At 39.3% G+C, this 18,408-nt stretch overlaps 1 protein-coding gene across 4 annotated transcripts in view; it reads right to left on the reverse strand.

The window, feature by feature from the left end:
• Positions 1 to 2,201: 2,201 nt before the first annotated feature.
• cnnm2b (cyclin and CBS domain divalent metal cation transport mediator 2b) overlaps positions 2,202 to 18,408 on the reverse strand; it is a 53,366-nt gene continuing 37,159 nt past the window's right edge. For 2 of the 4 annotated variants that reach the window (XM_080880337.1, XM_080880334.1), the window contains 6 exons: positions 17,806 to 17,943; positions 15,052 to 15,221; positions 12,723 to 12,816; positions 10,901 to 10,963; positions 8,030 to 8,208; positions 2,202 to 6,642 (listed from right to left, as the gene is read on the reverse strand). In XM_080880337.1, coding sequence (XP_080736463.1) covers positions 6,361 to 6,642; positions 8,030 to 8,208; positions 10,901 to 10,963; positions 12,723 to 12,816; positions 15,052 to 15,221; positions 17,806 to 17,943 — 926 coding nt within the window. In that variant the 3' untranslated portion in view covers positions 2,202 to 6,360. The remainder of the gene's footprint in view (positions 6,643 to 8,029; positions 8,209 to 10,900; positions 10,964 to 12,722; positions 12,817 to 15,051; positions 15,222 to 17,805; positions 17,944 to 18,408) is intronic. The other 2 variants (XM_080880336.1, XM_080880335.1) reach the window with 2 other exon arrangements.

The following is an 18,408-nucleotide window of genomic DNA, read 5'->3' on the forward strand; positions in this document are numbered from 1 at the left end:
AGCACAACCCCATACCAACACACGGTAGTAGAGAGGTGATGATTTGGGTTTGCTTAGCAGGCACAGGACCTGATTACCCTGCATTTGTGTGTATGCCAAAGAGTCAAATGTTAAACTGTCTGTCCAACAGCTAAAGTAGAGCTGGAATTGGGTCATGAAACAGGACAATCATACCAAGCACATCAGCAAATACAATGCAACAGAATTCTGAAAAAGAGTCAGGGTCAGGGTGACTGTTCAGAGGCTCAGACCTCTGACAACGCTGTAAAGAAGAGTGGCTACAAGTCATAAAGCATTCAAGTAATGCTGGTCAAGCTGTTTCTACAAACTACTGAAACAAGGTGTGTACTATTCACACCCTGGTGTGTAATTTTTCACACCCCGTTTCTCCTCCTGCTGGAACAGAACATAATCCTGACTCAGCATTAAAGTCCTTAGTTTTAATCATTTAAGGTGCAATATTTTTCTTTTAATGTCCTCCATCCTCCACAAAGTATAAAGCAAAACATGGATAGCAATGGATGCTAAATTCTAACATGGGAAAGTTTGCAAGTGAGTATAGTTGGATGAGATGTAATCCATGGAGTTTAGGTGATGGCTCAGCTGAAAACTTACTATATCTAGTTGGACATTTTTTACAGTGTGTTAACCAGTCTACAGCGCCATGTCAGCAAAGCCGCTTTGCAACACACCTTCGTTTTCCTGCGCCTTGCCATTGATACGCAGCCTCTCCTGTGCTATGGGTCTTGCATTCCTTAAATACGTGATGAAGGTCGGGGAGGTGAGAAATCAAAGCCATGCTGCTAAACATATAGCACTGCAGATAGAAACATATTTCTTTTCATTACAGTTGTTCTGAATGAATTACAAACAAATCAGGATCTCTGAGAGTGATTTAAATGCTTAACAGCTGGTAAATGGTAATAAAAGCTACTGCTCGTTAAGTAATGGCTTTGTTAATGACCAACAGCTTAAGAACCATTAGCATCTGAGTATTTTGAATGAAGTGTTTTCTACTGATATTAACCTGACCCATCTTGGTGGGTTGTTAGATGAAGATTGTCCTGTTTTTAATTGCTGCTCTGGTGTGAGTATCAGTAAAACGTGTGTCAAGTAGAGGAAGTCCTGTCTCAAAAGCAAACATTTGATGCAGCTTCATATGTAGCACACAGAGTCACCGGCTGCCTTGTCTGTTAATCATTCACTTTTTTATTAAACCACTGGCTGGAGAAGGCAACGAGAGTGTCACGTTCAGGCAGAAGAAGAATTATGGACAGCACATGGTTTGAACAGCAGCATAGAGGTGGACAGAAGTCCAGTTTAACACAGGCCTGGAAGACATTCACATGATCGAGGAATGATGACCTCTGTTCAGCTGAGGCTGGAGCGTGTAAGAGGAAAAAAATGACTGTATGTTTGTTCTGTGTCACAGAATATTAAAATAACCACCCCCATTACAGCTGATGCCCCACCCCCACCCCCCGCGTTTCGTGCAGACTTTAAAAAAAAAAAAAAGTTCTCATGCTTCTTCTTTCATCGGGCTCTGAGGTGCACAGGCAGAATTTGAACATCACAACCTTTCAGTGTGAATCACTGTTTTATCTCTGGAGTGATCGTCCCTGCAGACTGCAGTGGGCCTGCTGCATAGGAGCACTTTCTAGTAAACGATAAACAACAGCAAGCGCAGCTGCAAACAATCCAGATGTTCTCTGTGACCGGTTTTACAACAGGGACGTCCCTCGCATCTGAGCAGATGGAAGGGCTCTTTGTCCATGTGTGCAGCTTGCAGAGACGGTTAGGGCACTCATACATATACCTTGAAATATAATAGGAAACAGCTACCACCAGTGGCTATAGTCTGCAACTGAATGTTAAAAAGATGACTGAGCTTTAGGAAATTTTCTGTTGCCTGTAAAGCAGCAAATTAACTATAAGCAAACATTAGATATGATGTTAAAGATCAGGCCCGATCTTTTCCACTGCCTCTACTTGTACTAGAAAATACTATCAACAGCCTAAAAAAGTCTCTCTTTTAAATAATACTTAATAAAAAAGGTCTGAGGTCTTGTAAGCAAACAAATCTGTAAAAACCTTCATAATACAGAGAAGGACATAAATTGTAGTGGTAGATGTTATGTGCTACCAAAGTAGTTTTTCAGAAAAATCTAAGTGCCTTTAAATATTAAGACAGATATTACCTTAAAAACTTTCCCAGTTGGTTTATCAGTTTGGTCAGTGGTTCTCTATATAACATGCTTGATAGAAATGCATTTTTAAAAAAGAGAATTGGTAATTATTTTATTAAACATACACAAATTTGCAAAAATGTCTTCTAGAAAAATTTGCTTAATTTATGCTTTGGGCAAATTCTTTTCACTTTTCTAATAGAAGATGTGATATGTGTAAAAAAAGAAATGTGCACATTGACCATTGCATTAAAAAACAAAAACAACACAAACTTTATGGTACTGTGTAAGTCTTAAGTCATCCCAAATGTCTTTATATTTTTAAGTAAAGAAGGCTATCTTGCATTTATCTTTACCACATATTGTACACAAACACGGTGATTCCCAAAGATCTTCTAACTGAAAATGTTTGCATATCTCTGCATGCTGAGGAAACTGGATAAGCAAAAGACAAAACAAATGGCAGCAATGGACAGGGTGTGAAAGTCAAATCTTTAAGAAATAGGAGAAAATCCATTGAAGAGTTTATACAGGAAAGATGCATCTGAGCCTTTACTATTCCCTGAAGACTCATCAGAAATGGTCTCAGTTCAAAGGTGCCTGTCGAGAAACTTAAGGAAGGGGAAACGGGGAGAAGGCTGAGGTCTGCCAATTCACACAAGAACTGAACTGAAACTCAGGTCTGATGGAGTGGTGAATCCAAAATTTGACATTTTTGGTTGAAATTGTGGTAAATATGTAGAGAGGCGTCTAAGAGAGAGGTCCTACAGTGACTGTCTACAGCCATCTGCGAAACGCGTGGAGGTTCTGCCACAGTTTGGGGATGCATTTCAGACAGTGTTACTGAGAATCTTTTCAAAGTTGATGGAATTATAAATGCAGAAAAGGACCATGACACAAGTGTGAGAGGTGAAACGTCTTCAAGGACACTTAAAGAAGTCCAGACGCTTTTCTTTTCAAGCTCCTTAGACTACGATGAGCTGGATGACTGAGAACCTTCACAGACATAGACTGATAAGAAGACAATAAATCATAGATTGGCCTTCCCAGAGTCAGGACCTCAACATTACTGAAGCAGTGTGGGACCAAAAGGCAGCCAACATCCTAAGAAGAGCTTTGAATGTCCTTCAAAAACCTGGAGAACTACTTTTGAGGATCACTTAAAGAAAGGATGAGAAAGCTGCCTAAGACAGTTCTACATTCGTACTACATATTGACTTTCAAGCTTGTTAGAATTGCACAAACTCCATTTTTGCTTCATGTATTTCCATGTATGTTTGCACATTTCAATAAATCACATTTTCCAAGCAAAAAATACAAAGAAATGAGGGGTGGTTCAAGACTTTTGCACAGAAATAGATTTCGTCTTTGTCTTGTTTTTTTTATGAGCATTTTTACACAATAATGACAAAAGAAAACATGAGAGTGATCTAAGTTAATGTAGTCTGCAAAATATCCAGTTTTCTCTAAACTGGGAAATGGCTATAGTTTAATTAGTTTAGTCTAAATTCTTTTAAAAACTGCATTTTAACTTTTAGCCTCAGACCTGAATTAAGTAAAAAACTATTTTTCTTCATCATAACAGAAGCCCAGTGAAATAAAGGTGCGTTTCTCCCTATTATATTTGCTCTCTTACATTTTGGATAAAGAAACAGACTAAACAGACACGCAATGAGCAGAAAAGAAAACCAACATAAAAAGTGGGAGAACATAGCTGTGTATCATTCATGGACACGTTTAATGTCGAGGTTGCTTTTTGTGACGTTGATGGTGCTCAACATGTTAGATGAGGTCATTAATACTGTGCAATTATCAAGTCTGATTATGCGTAAAATTGACAACAACAGAAGAAAGACACATAACCCCCACATGCATAGATGCTGGACTTTCACACAACTCCGCTACCTGCGAACCCCTCCCCCCACCCCGGAAGCTACACTGTGGTGACAAATCTTGGCGTCATAACTCCCAAATGAACTGGCAGACGTGTCTGAGGTCAACGGATGCAAAAACACGAAGGAAACAAAAGGGTAAAGAGAGACTAAGACAAAAACAAATATACATACAGTACATACATACAAATATAATCTGTAAATCTATAGTACAGTGAATTTTTTTATTCATAATCATCTCTTAAATAAACTGCGGTTCATTGCACTTTGTTAAAAATAATTAATTATATGATTTCTCTTAAAGGCAATAGTGTGATTTTTTTAAAAGGTGAAAAATATATTGTACCATAAGCCTGATTTAGGATAATAGTAAAAATAACAAGATCTGTAATATACATATGTTTCTGTAAAATACCCTCACCTCCTCATATACAGTGCATTCGGAAAGTTTTCACACCCTCGCAAGATTTCCATGTTTTGACTCCTTAAAAGGTTTTAGGAGTGTCTTTTTTATCCAGACTAACAAACACTAAAACATCTAGATGAGTCATTATTCTGTTTGAAGCTCACAATTGATCTCTGGTGCTTCCTTCCTTTATCAACAGTCAACAATCAAAGCATGGTGCAACTTTTACACTTAAGGTACACGTGCTCCGTATCTAGCTAGCATTGCGCTTTTCAATTTTAGTACTCCTCAGCGAGAAGTTTGTGAATGCTTGCAAACAAGTTACCATCTTCCATGCAAACTACTTATGAACTCAACCTGCTAGCAGCCAAAGCGTTTGCAAGGTTTTTGAGGAAACACCTCTCTGAGACCAATTTCACGCCGTTTGGGGTGCACATTGCTGTCAGTGTAGCACTTCAACAACCAAACATTCATGGTGGAGTAGCCAAATGGAAGTCAATCCTTAATAAAAAAAAGGCACATGATTGACTTGTGAAAAACTGAAAGGCAACTGACAAGATCTCAGACCACAAGACACACAATTATTGGGCAACAATCGTTAATGCTATTCCTGCAGTCAAACACGTGCTCTGGGGAAGCTCTTTTCTGTGACACAGATTGGGAGGCTAGTAAAGATATGTGGAAAGATGGATGCAGAATTATATCCAGTGCAGTCCTGAGTGAAAAACTTTTACAGAGAGCTCAGAATCTCAGTAACATATAGTAGTGGATTTGTAGAGTGGCCCAACTAAAGTCAGGACCTGATCCCAATACAGCACCTCTGGACAGACCTGATAGTTGGTGCACACCAAAGCTCTGCAATGTTCTAAGGAAAGTACTAGGTAAGGTATCTGAATACTGATATCCTGGAATATTTGAGTGTTATTTGCAATTAATTTACATAGCACCTCAGTAACCTGTTCTTGATTTTTCTTCACGGTGTATTGTTATGTGTAGACTGTCAGAAAAAAAAATCTACTTTAAAAATCTTCAAAACAACAAAACTTCAAAGACTGTGAAATCTTTCTGAATGCACTATACAAGAATGGATGTTCATCCCCATATATGTAGCATATTCTACTTCTGTAGCACACTAATGCATGCTCATATGCCAGTTTTCTTAATATATATATCATATCTTCACGCAAACATATATACATACAATATTATAAAATAAATAAATACAGGAAAACATTCTTGGTTCGTGGTTTAACGGTTTCTTCCAAAGCGGTTTTTGGTGCAGTCTTTGACTAACCTCTCTGCATGTTTGGGTTTGAGCCCTTGCTGATGGGATCAACAGTTGACTGAGCCTCCCTGAAAGATGCACCGGTGGGGGAGTTGCATTTCCTTCTGTGCATGATTGTGAATGTGTTTGAGAGTGTATGTGTGCATAAACAGTGTACGAAAGGGGGGGGGGGGACCAAAGTCTTTGGCCTGAGGAGCAAGTACAGCAAGTGCTGTGTTATGTGTGTGTGCGTGCGTGTATGCACTCTGTTCAAGATACCGCTTTGACAGTGTCCGATTGTCCCAAAAAAACGAAGCTCAGTAACACGGTACTGTCCGAGTGCACCCTCCGGAAGAGGGTGTAGTACAGCAGGGATTCTGACAGGGTTCAGGTGGGGGTGTTCAGGGTGACACAGCACCCATCTTCCCCATAGCCCCTTCATGAAAGGGTCTCACTGCCTGACTGACTGGGGGCTACTGATTGGAGCAGAACCCTCACTCCACCTGCCTCCGCTTCCCCACGTTCCCTCATCTTCATCTACATCACTGTGTGTGTGTGTGTGTTTCCACAAGACAGGGTGGAGGGTCTGGGTCTCCACCGGGCTCGGCGGGGCTAGATGGGTCCCTCATTGTGGGAGGAGTGGTTGCTCCTGCTAAGACCCACACAGTTCTGCTGCTGGTTGAGCAGGTGGGACGTTTCGTTGGCCACGGCAAAGGCCACAACAGGGGTGGTGATAGTGGTGGTAGCCGTGGCGGTGACCACAGCTGGGTTCTCCACTCCATCGTGGAGCTCTGTTAGCGTGAGTTCGATCTTAGTGAACTCACTGTCTGTCGACTGCGGAGTCTTGTCCATCCGCGACGCCATCACAGCGTTCTGGTACTGTTGTCGCGTCACCTACAAAACAGTGAAGGTCGGGTCAAGTGTCACAACAAGAGGTTGCTGTGCCGTTATTCGTGGCACAGAGCTGGTAGCTCGGTAAACAAGGATTTGACACTAAATAAGGATGTGGAAAAGGCTACAAGTAATATTGCTTTTAAAATATTCTGTAAAAAATGTAATGATTAATTTACAATGATAGCCTTTCATTATCTGCTTAGTGTCCAGTGAGAGGACAAGAATATTACTACAAGCCAGAAAATGACTCATCTTCATTTGTTTCTATAGCTGGAATCAAACCAGCAACCTTTTGTGTGTAATGTGTAAACCGCTACACTCTGGAGCTATCCATGATTCATCAAATCTAAATGTTTTAAATTGTCATGAAGTAATTATCTTACTGTCAATTTATATCAGTTAGGTAATTGCTTTTTGATCTTTTCTATTGATTTGGTACCCGGGACCCTAAAAGGAAGTAATAAAACATCGTAGAAAGTAGTACATCAGTTACGTCAGAGCTCTATTTGTGCCTCGCGGCTGATAAGCAGAATAAACAAAAACAGCCTCATGAAGCAGCAGAATTCATCAATGAACATTTCCAAAGCAAGAGATTTGCCACATTTACACATCTGGCACAACAGCAGTGACTTTATTCGTTACTTAGAAGAAACAGAATCAGAGCGACTTTATTAATCCCAGAGGGAAATTGAGCAAATATACAACAAATGTCAAGCACTCGTATAAAATGAAGTGTCTCACTGCCTGACTGAGAGTGTATGTGTGCATAGACAGTGTACAGAGATATTGATAGATAAATGTTAAGATAAATATATAGATATGGGTATAAATAGAAATATTAATATAAAAGGACAAAAATATGTCATGTATGTCAAATATATGTCATCAGCAGCAACATGATATATTTTTTTCACTTTTAGACAGGTAAGACTTTATAAGTTATTTTTCATAAAGCAGCCATCCTCAGATATTTAATGTATTTCTAGGTGTTTTTATTTCAGAGCAGAGAATTTGGGGAGGAGAATATTGAAATGACTTGTGCAAATGTGATTTCTGAGATCCAAATTACAGCAGTACATTTGACACTGACAAAAAGCAAGTTTTATTTGTGGCTGATATGGTTGTGATAGTTGCTGCTAGCAGTGTTCATTTATTTAGACTGAGAGGGGAAGATGCTATCAGAGCATTGGCACAGATGGATGGCTCAAAGCTGCGAGCGCACTGCCAAAGCTTTGGTTTCATTCTCTAACTGCTCATGTTGAATGTTTACAACTCAGTGGGAAAAAGAAAATGGAAATCCGCAGCTGCATGTGACATCACCACATCACCTACAATGTGCATATAATCCTCATTGCAGGCTAATTTCTGATCCCCTGTGTTTACTCACCTTTATATACTGCAGGTCTGAGCGTGCTCTGACAGAATAATCAGGCACATATATATGCAGGAAGGAGTTGAGCTGGTTGTTGCTGTTGCCCAGAGTCGGGGTGATGGCATCTATACGGTCACTCCTGTTCAGAGAATCGGAGTGATTCAGTCCAAATGGCCGTGGAGGAGATTTATTCTCTGTAGGAGAAAGAAATTTAAAGCATACTGGAATGCAAAAGTAATGCATGGCACTGCAAAAGTACTTTAAAGGGCCCTAATCCCTAAAGGTTGATTCAGTTCATCTGGACGTAGCGTTTTCAGAGGGAGAAACGTTTCGTCACTCATCCGACTGACTTCTTCAGTCTCAGCTGACTGCAGGTTTCCCCAACCTTATAAACAGCACTTTTGCACAATAACTGAAACTAGCACCACTGAAGGAACAATGGGCTGGGAGGTCAGTTCCTTCATCTTAATTATGCAAATTGTCATGACCATTGATCAACAACCACTTATCAAAGGCCATGAGTACTATTCACAGAGAGTTGGGGAATGGCTGCAATCACAGCATTGTAAGATGGCGAAAGATGTACCCTTAGGCCCCTCCTCGATTCAGAGATGGTCTTTCCCTTTTCACGTAAATGGCCTCCTTGACTCCGCACTCAGGCCAGCGTTCCTCCCTGTCCAGGATGTGTACATCCTCATCCTTGAAAGAGTGTCCACTGGCCTGTAGGTGTAAATAGACTGCAGAGTCCTGGCCTGACGAGTGACGAGGTGGCTCTTCTGTGTTGTGCCATCCGCTTCGCCAGAGGTTGTTTGGCTTCCCCGATGTATAAATCATGCCAATCCTCCCGGCACATAACAGCGTACACTACATTACTCTGTGTTGGGGGACCTGATCCTTGGGGTGGATCAATTTTTGGCACAGCGTGTTTTTGGGGATTAAAGGTTGTCACTCGTCCAACTGATTTATCCATGGGGCCAAAATATCGACATTATTAGCTATTTACTGATATATCAGTACTGATGATTATAACGGCTAATAAATGAAAATGAAAAAAAGTAGAGACAGGAGAGGAAGTCTTTAAATGTTTTTTCCAGTGTGGACATTGTGTAGTTTGTCTATCAGAGGGCCCTTTGCAGCTTCCCTGGTAGAAATTTAAAGCATACTGGAATGCAAAAGTAATGCATGGCACTGCAAAAGTACTTTAAAGGGCCCTAATCCCTAAAGGTTGATTCAGTTCATCTGAAAAAGTAATCCACGACTTGTTCGGACAATAAAACAAGATTACTTTTCAACTGTGTTGTCATATTAGCTTTTTAAGTACTCATAAATTCACATAACAAATTTAAAGAAAATCTGTTTATTTTTCGAGTGTCTGACAGAAAAGAACACCGGAATTGGTTTTCAGTCAGTTTTCAAACTCCTGTATCAGTTGGGCTCTATTTTACATTTCTGCTAGTCTGATCTAATATTACTGTTCCTTAAAGTTCATATGACACTAAATATTGATTTTTCATTGTCTGTTAGATGATCTCTTTGGGCCTGTGTAATAATGACAACATAAAAAATTTAAGTTAGAAACTTTACATAATTAGAAATTTTGTCTCAATTGTTTTGAGGACATTAAGATGCTTAAAATTTCCTCTGAAACTAGCCAAGTTGTACAGCACTACTTAAGATCCTTTGTATCTGTGACTTTTTTCCAGGTTGAGTCTTAGGTACAAAGCTGTGATGTATAGAAATCTAATTTATGTGTAAGTCTTCTAGTTTCATATAGCAGTCTCCAGTGATGCTGCGTTCTTCTATGTGCTACCACATAGAAGACTTGTTCTTTTCTTGGTTATTTTTAATTAAAGCCAGATTATGTTTTCCACTTCTTAAAGAAGCCTTGTGAAAATCACACACAACAAAGTGGAAACAGCTTGGCCAACACTAATGCTACTACGCTGACTGGAATGTATGTAATCCCATGTTGGAATATGTGTGTATGAATGTGTATGAGTGAGGAAGTGAGAGGCAAAAACAGTGTGTGTGTGGGGGTGTGTAGAGGGAGCACAGTAGGCCAAAGACCTGGCATGTGGACTCTTGTGGATTAGTACTCTACTTTTTAGGGGCCAGGTCGACACAAAAAAACGTCAGTGTGCTGTGTCAAGAAAACACACATACTAGATTTATAAACACACACACACTCAAATGCCACTGCACCAACGTGAGCACTGTAGGCCTCTACTACAGACACAATGAAAGTGTATTTATTCCACAGCATTTCCTATGGGTGCGTTCACTTTTAATTCACTTTCAAAGCAGCCCTTCTATGTGTGTAGTATTGTGGGTTTTGTTCATGGGCCTGTAAATGTGAACATATGCATATGTGCATGTCTTTGTATGTGTGCTCAGTGGTGTCCAGCAGGGGGCTGTAGCTGTAGGTCTTGTTTATGTAGTCAGGGGGTTAAAGGTTAGGGGCGAGCGGGGCGGAGCCGGGTTCCACTCTGGGGCCTCTAGTCTCCAACACCATTCAGCGACTTGACTAATGGCTCAGGAGACGAGGATGTTAAGCCTCAGTCTGGATCCGTTTTCCACTCTGCCTCTTTCTCTTTTAGTGTCACACACACAAGTTTACAGTGTATGTTGCATTCAGGGACAAACAGACAGTGAACACTTTCTTTGAAAGTCACACAAAACAAGTCAGTTCTCAAGCAGACTATGAAAACCAAAAGGCTAAACACACTCAGGTATATTTAGGTAAAGCATGCAGGTAGGTGAAACTGTGACTCTACAACTTCATGCGTCTATTTAATATCAACAAAACATTCTCTTTCAAATAATGAAATTTCATCACTATTCACTAAAGGTTATAGAGTGAGAGGTGATACTGAAAATCCACTGTACCTGGAGATCCTGCTAATGACTCAGCCCTACTGACTGCAAATGTACGAGACAGTGACAGAGGCACTTGGGGGAGAGAGGGATGAAACAAGAGAGAGACAAAAGAAGCGAGAAGACAGAAAGACGAGATTGTTAAAGTCGAGAAAATGGGTAATTTAATCAATTATATATGATAACATCTGATTAAAGAAAAGAAGTGTTAACTTGTTGTTCCTCTACTGATCAGCTTAAGATGAAAACTGGCACAAACCATGAAGCATTTGATTTAATTTCTTAGAGTGCACACATCCACCACAGGAGAGTTATTCTACTGTTTCACCAGTAGGTGTCTCTCAAATCACACCACCCAAATGAATCAGTCTAATAGCCGAGGACAGTGCTGTAGTTTATGAATGAACAGAGAAGAATGAGTGGATCACTAGATGATGCATTTTCATGACCTCTCTTGATTTATTATGTTATCATATTAGGACTTATGAGTTATTATTATATTATTTTTTACTCACAAAAGTGGCATTTTTCACATTTTTCTCATGTAACATGATGAGTACTTTATCCATACGTAATTTTTAAAATTATGTTGCATGAGAACAAGGTGAAAAATGACAATTTTATGAGTAAATCATAGTGCGCTGCAAGTCTTATAAGACCTCCAGTACCTATAAAGCATAAAGAAGTAGTAAAACCTCTAATTCTTCATATGAGCAGTCTATAACATATTTTACTGGAAACAAGCTACAGTGGATCACACTGTAAATGGTCTATATCACAAACCCAGAGAGAAGAGCTACTCGTCCAGCTGCATTTTAACATTTTACTTACTAATAATATCATTTTTCTGTCACAGGGTTTTCTTTCCATCCATCCATCTTCTGCCAGTTTTCTGGCTATGGGGTGGATGGCTCGCTTGAGCAGGTCATCTACCAGTCAGAAGTTCAGTGGTTCGATCCCTAGCTACATGCGGAAGTCTTTGGATACTGAACAATGCAACTATTGGAGTGTGTGTGCACTTTCAATGTTAGATAAAGTGCTTAGGTCTAAAAACAAAGTGTGTTATTGAGACTAATAGCAAAAAGCACTTCAAGTGCTCAGCTAGAGTAGAAAGCAATCCCTTTATTTGCAGCAGTCTAGGCACAGATGCCCAGACCTCCCCATCCCAAGATATTTCCAAGTCTGAGAGATATAACCTCTCAAGTGTGTCCTGAGTCTATCTTGGACGGGCCTCCTGGTAGGATATGCTCAAAACACCTAACCTAGGAGGTACCAAGGAGGCATCCTGTCAGAGCCTGAATCACCTCACATCTACTCTAAGCCCCTCCCAAATCAGACAACCTTTGCAGGAAGCTCATTTCTGCCATTTGTAGCTGTAACCTCACTGTTTCAGTCAGGCTAGGAACCTAAATCAACTGGTGACTCAACATCTTCAATTTTAAGCTCAGCTCTCTCTTCCCCGCAGCAGATCAGTACAAGATCCTCATCTCCTGCTTTACTCTGCCCATACCTGTGAACCAGAATCAGTGACAAACAACACTTTAGTCAAACACCCACCTAAAGTGAGCTTGACATCAGCGCCATTGATGCAAACCAAACTTCCACTAGTTCACAGAACACATGTAGACCGGTTTGGCAAAGTCCCACCCACCTCCAAGTATTCCACAATGAGTGAAACGAAAACTGCAGTTTTGCTCCTGATTGTGAGGTAAAACTAACAGGCGGATTCTTCTGTCCAGACCCTCTCAAAGGAGGCTGACGAGTGAGATTCCCTAGAAGTTAGGATTCACTTTCATGGGTATAAAAATTTAAGACCTAGATCAAGAAATCTTACCTGGTGAGGCTGTCAGAGCCATTATCCCATAGAAGGAGAATGGTCCCGCTTCAAACTTCATCCCCTCTTTTCCTGCTTCCACCTCCACCTTCCCCTGTGACAGCCAAGGAAAAGAATCATGAATTATCTTAAAAGTATGTAAGTGCTCAACACATTATATATCAACTTATCAGCTTAGTTAAACAAAAGATTACTTATTTGTGCTGGTTTTACGATATTTCCTTTAACTTTATGCTTTATTTTTTACTTTATTTATCCTGTCTGTGAGATTATAATAAATCCACCCTGCTTCCCTTGTTTCCTTTCCTTTTTACTACTTGTAGAAAATCCTCACTCTGTTTAATAGCTCCCAATCTGCTTCTAAGCTGGGTCTCAAGGGCAATGACCCCACACTTGCTCAAGCAGAACCTTATTTAATCCAAGGCTAATATACATGTCGACTTAGTGACCTGATAGGGGAAATATACAAAGTCTGCAAACCTTTGCAATAAAGACTTTGAACTCACTTTAGGAACAGTTATTTGGGACTTCCCTTTAAGGCGTACAGAGAAGTCCCAATACCCTCCCTGAATAAGACAATAGTGCTGGCTCCAGCGGCATATCAGAAACAGTGCAGAAATTCAGGGCTGCTTTCAGACCTGAGACTAAAGCTACATGAAGTGCAGAAGTCCGTGATCTATACACTATTGAATACACTAACTATTATATATTATCATATATAATTATTACGCAAATGTGTTTCCAAGATTTGCAGGGTGAAAGATTTTCATTAAGGCTGGTGTCATAGCTTGGATTTTAAAAGGTTTTAAGTTCAGTTTGGTTCCTATTTAAAGTTTTTTTTCTGAATGATGCTTAACTTTGACTTTCTAAGACATTTCCTGTCACACTCTATGATAGTTCAAATTATAACATTTAAATGTGAACACTGTGTAACAATCAGAAAACTTCATTTTGAGGATAATGCAGGAATCCCACAGGGTTCCGTTTTTGGCCTGCTTGTTTTCAGCTTTGATGTGTTTATGCACATAAGATGCTTAGATGACGTATGCATTGTCCAAAACTATGTGCGATTGGTTCCACAGTAATAGTAAAGCAGGCACAAGAAGAACAAGAAGAGTTCTCTAACTCCTTGTCCAGATGAACATGGGTACTGATGAACTTGACAAATTCAGCCTGACTGTGACACGTTATCCAAAACACCTGTAAAGTGTGTTTACCCCAAACCTTTATTTCTTTATTGCTTATTGCATTATTTAGGCGCATAGATGATACTGAACGCTCTTGTTTCTATTTCTTGTAGATAAACAAAACAATTTATCAGGACAACTGTGTCTAATTTTTTTAAATGTTGGAAGTTATTTGTCAAATAAATTATTCTCCAAGATTAATGAACCATATACTGAATACATTTGAGAAGTAATTAACTAAATAAGTAAATAATTAAGTATTTTATTGGTTATAAGCAGGACTCGTATTGGTCATACTGTATGACTGTGCAATTAATGTCTGGCTAAGAAACCACACGACTGAAATTTTCTCAAGAAGGTAAATATTTCATGGTTTGATTTCACTGAATTTCATCAGGGTTAGACTCATCTGGGACATACTGATGTCACACATTCTCACGCTTACCACAAAGAACTCAAACAGGATAACAACTTTAAACTCAAACTGAAACAATTTTTGGATTAGTCATGGATCATCTGGTTTATCTTTCATTTTATGGTACTACTTTAAAGACCCGTCTAGGGACTGGCACAATAAATTTGCTCATGCTATAAATGCTATGGTATGTGGCACTGGTCTTTTAAAATGCTGTATCTCTTAGGTCAGACATTATTATAACTAATTAGCTTCTTATCTATAGTATTATTGCTTGTTTTAGTTTAAACTGCCCTACAGTACAGTCATACCGCGCATACCTTAGGGATGCATGGCTTCTGTGGGAACAAACTCGGGCAGTACAACTCTGTTAGATCGATGACTACACCGTGAAAAACTGTAGGCCAGAGGAAAACGAATGCTTGCAGTGCTACAAGCAGCATTTTTAAACTGATCACATAGTATATACTGTTTATTCATCTGTAGTGACGGCAGAAGGAAATAATGGAACTAAATGATGCAGGTAAAACGAACTTATCCTGCATGAGCAGAGTTAGAATACTTGCGTTATTTTTTTTAATGTTAAACCTAAAATACATATCAATATTTACATTTTCCCAAACTGGTTATGTAGTGGGGTTTTTTGTTGTTGTTTTAAAAAATAAAAATAAAAAATCAAAGACTACTGATGTATCCTTCCACCTTGAAACTCGTTGTGTCCACACACCTGCAGGATGAGGATGAAATAATCCACAGGTTTGTTCCTGTGGAAGAGGTAGTGCTCTGGTGCCCGCTTGTTCTTATCATCGTATTTTAGCTCCTGGATCACATTTGGATGCTTCAACAAGCGCAGCAGAATCTTTTCTGACATCTGCATCGGTGCAAATGGCTCAACCTCTGAAGAGACAAGGAGAGAAAAAGACTGTGGTAAGACAAAACATTTCATTTCTTATGAAAAGTTAAATAATTATATCAATGTAATAAAATTATTCTTATATCTCCCTTATTGCCATGAAAATCCCAAAACATAAAAGAAATTAGTCCTAAAAAAGTATTACTGTTCATGGACTATTTACAAGAAAAACGCCACCGTGATGTCACCTGATGGTTTGAAAATTTTGTTTGCCACTGAGCACATACTAGTTTGGGGATGGGCAATTAGTTTTCCAAGGGGGCCACATGGTGCTGTTACCTGTGCAGACAAAGGTTTGATGTGTTTAAATGTGGCAGTTTTACTTACATTTATCCAAAGAAAGGCATGTATATAAGCTGGCCTATTTTTTTTAAACCAAAGACCCGGCAAACTTATATTTGTATTCTTAATATTTTATTTCTAACATATTGTTTTAAACTGATTTTAGACAAAGATTATATTGAAAATGACATCAGCAAAAGCGGCAGAAACCGACTTAGTAGAAATTCTCGGTTTAAAAAAGAGGAAAAGTGAAAGATGAAACTGTAAAACTGGATTTTAATAATGACAGAGGTATAGTTTTTGAGTTAACCACATAAACCTAACGTAAATATATCAAATGCAAAGTTATGTAGGTTCTGGGATATTTCTGGAAAGATTCCTTTACAAGGCTTTGTTCCTTTACTTGTCGCAGTAAGGAATTTCAGAGATTAAAATCTCATATTAGAGGAAATTTTAAGATTAAAAAAATAAAATCATGTGTATTTTCAAGTCTTTGTAGGATTTTAAATGAATCAATTGTATAATTGTTGTTTGCATTATTTATCACTGACCTAGTGGATTATTTAATAGAAAATGGCTCACAGATTATTAATTTTGATGGCATGGCAATAAATATATTTAGTTTAGGGTAATGATATATGTAGACAATAAACTTATTTTTCCAACATCAAAACAGGGGATATAGAAATAGATCACTTGTGTAATCTATTAGGGATAATCACTTAAATTCTGGAGCTTACATTCCATATGTTCTTAAAGTCAAAATTAAAGCATATATTGTCCATGGATAGCAGGGAAGATCGGACCCACTCTGTATCATAGTCATAAAGAGAAGGATTACATAAGGGAAACTAAACTCAGTGAACTAGCATACAACTATCTGCTCAGCCAGGATAAAATGGGAAATATTTGTCACCATGGGTCTCGCATGTTAAACAGATATTGGATAATTGTAGCTTATCTTATCTCTGGTTTACACAAAAGTTTAAAAAACATTAACTAGGTGAAACATGTTCTTAAACACTGGATGAAAGATTGGTTCTTGCGAAAGTGGCAAAGTGATCATATGATAATTAAATAAAGTATAAATAAGAGCTATAGCTGGAAAAATCATCTGCTGCAGTAAAACAAATAGTACAAATAGCAGTGGCTGACAAATTACTCGCTAAGGCGAAAGATGAATCACGGGCATGCGATCAGTGCCGCTTATCTGTCGGTTACCAAGCTCCAGATGAATGACCATGCCAAATTTCATTAAAATTAATAGGAAGACAGAATATTGCTGAAGTAAGCATTTCCCCCTCAAATCAATTCATTAAATTACTGTAAGAACCACACCCTAACAAAAAAGTTAACATTTTGATGGTTTGGTTTTTACATGATAACAAAAATACAAAATATTAGCAACATTGTGCTGCTGCAGAAACTGTATAAACCGTTACTGCATTTTTGTGAGGTGAGAGCCATACATAAGGGGCCAAAAATTTCAATAAATGTTAATAGAGACACCCCCTTCCCCCTCATTGTGTCTGGTCCTCTTCAACCACCTATTGGGCCAATCAGCTCCTTCAACTCATCAGCGGTGATATGTGTCAGCTGGCTGCTGGCTCCACCACCAGGAACTAAACTCCCTAATAGCCTTTAGAGGAACTTAATCAACGCTTAGCTGCCAGGTCAAAGTTCTAAAGCAAATCCAACTGCAATGAGGCATAGTGAACCGCTGCTGCTGGTGTAGTAGTACTTGCTGCCTGCTCTGAAATCCATTTCCCGAGGGAAAGCGGGTGAAATATTTCACATTTTACGCTAGTAAGTAACCAAGTATGTCGACTTGTGTGAGAACTGCGATTATAGGCCAAAAATCCTGGACGTGATGTCACTGAGGAACGAGTGTAAGCAAACAGGGTGGTGTTTTTAAAGCTGTGAGCAAAGATCTCAACATGTAACCTTCTGTGCATGACACGCAAGCAAATAAACGCCTGCATTTTTTTGGACCCGTGTCCATTCTGCAGACATCCTGTGTTGGGCTTATAGAGAGGCCTTCCACCTCTTTACACATACATACCAGCACACTTGTTGTGAGTCCCCACGCAATTCATTCCCTTACACATAGACGCACACAACGGCTACTCATGCTACACAAATACTCACACCTCCTCCTCTCTACACCCACTTGCCCAAAACTCAAAGCCCGTATGGGCACACAAACACACTCACACACACACTTTCCCCACAGTGAGGGGCTGAGGGCACACTGGGGGAAGTCAAGCAGCAACGCAGCCCACTTGCCTGTTGCTAGGAAACGCAGGGTAGCCAGCAGAAGCTGAGGTGATATTTTAACCTTCATTTCATTGTCGGTAGGCTTGAAGGCCGAGAAATCCTGCTTTCTTTCCCGATGTGTGATTTTCTTCTTTGTCTTGTTGTCAGCTGAGGAGGGAAAAATGAAAAGTCAGGTGTAAGAGTCAACCTGCAACAGGTTGGCTGAAACAGGAAAAGATCAGTCCACGACACTCCTCTGACGCTGAGCTAGTCATTTCGGGTCAAAAGGTGACTAAACTTGAGTTACCCTGCACTGATTACTGTTTTCCATAAAAGTAGCAGTGCTGACTTTCTGAGAACTACAGCAGAGCTATAGGAGGGCTACATTGTTACCACATTCCCGGCATTACAGAAGTACTGGCACGTACTCCATGTACACAGATACCATCATTTTTTACAAAGTCGAAGGTAAAATAGTAATTATGGTTGTCCATGATTATGAATGTATTTTGACTCCTATAATTATTTGATACCCTGATGAATTTGTAGGCTTGCTCACTTTCAAAGAAATGAACAATCTCTACTTTTTATTGCAGTCTCATTTTAATAGAGAAAAACAGAATATCAACCAAA

Source organism: Rhamphochromis sp. 'chilingali', assembly GCF_963969265.1.
Source record: "Rhamphochromis sp. 'chilingali' genome assembly, chromosome: 4".
Taxonomy (NCBI): Eukaryota; Metazoa; Chordata; class Actinopteri; order Cichliformes; family Cichlidae; genus Rhamphochromis; species Rhamphochromis sp. 'chilingali'.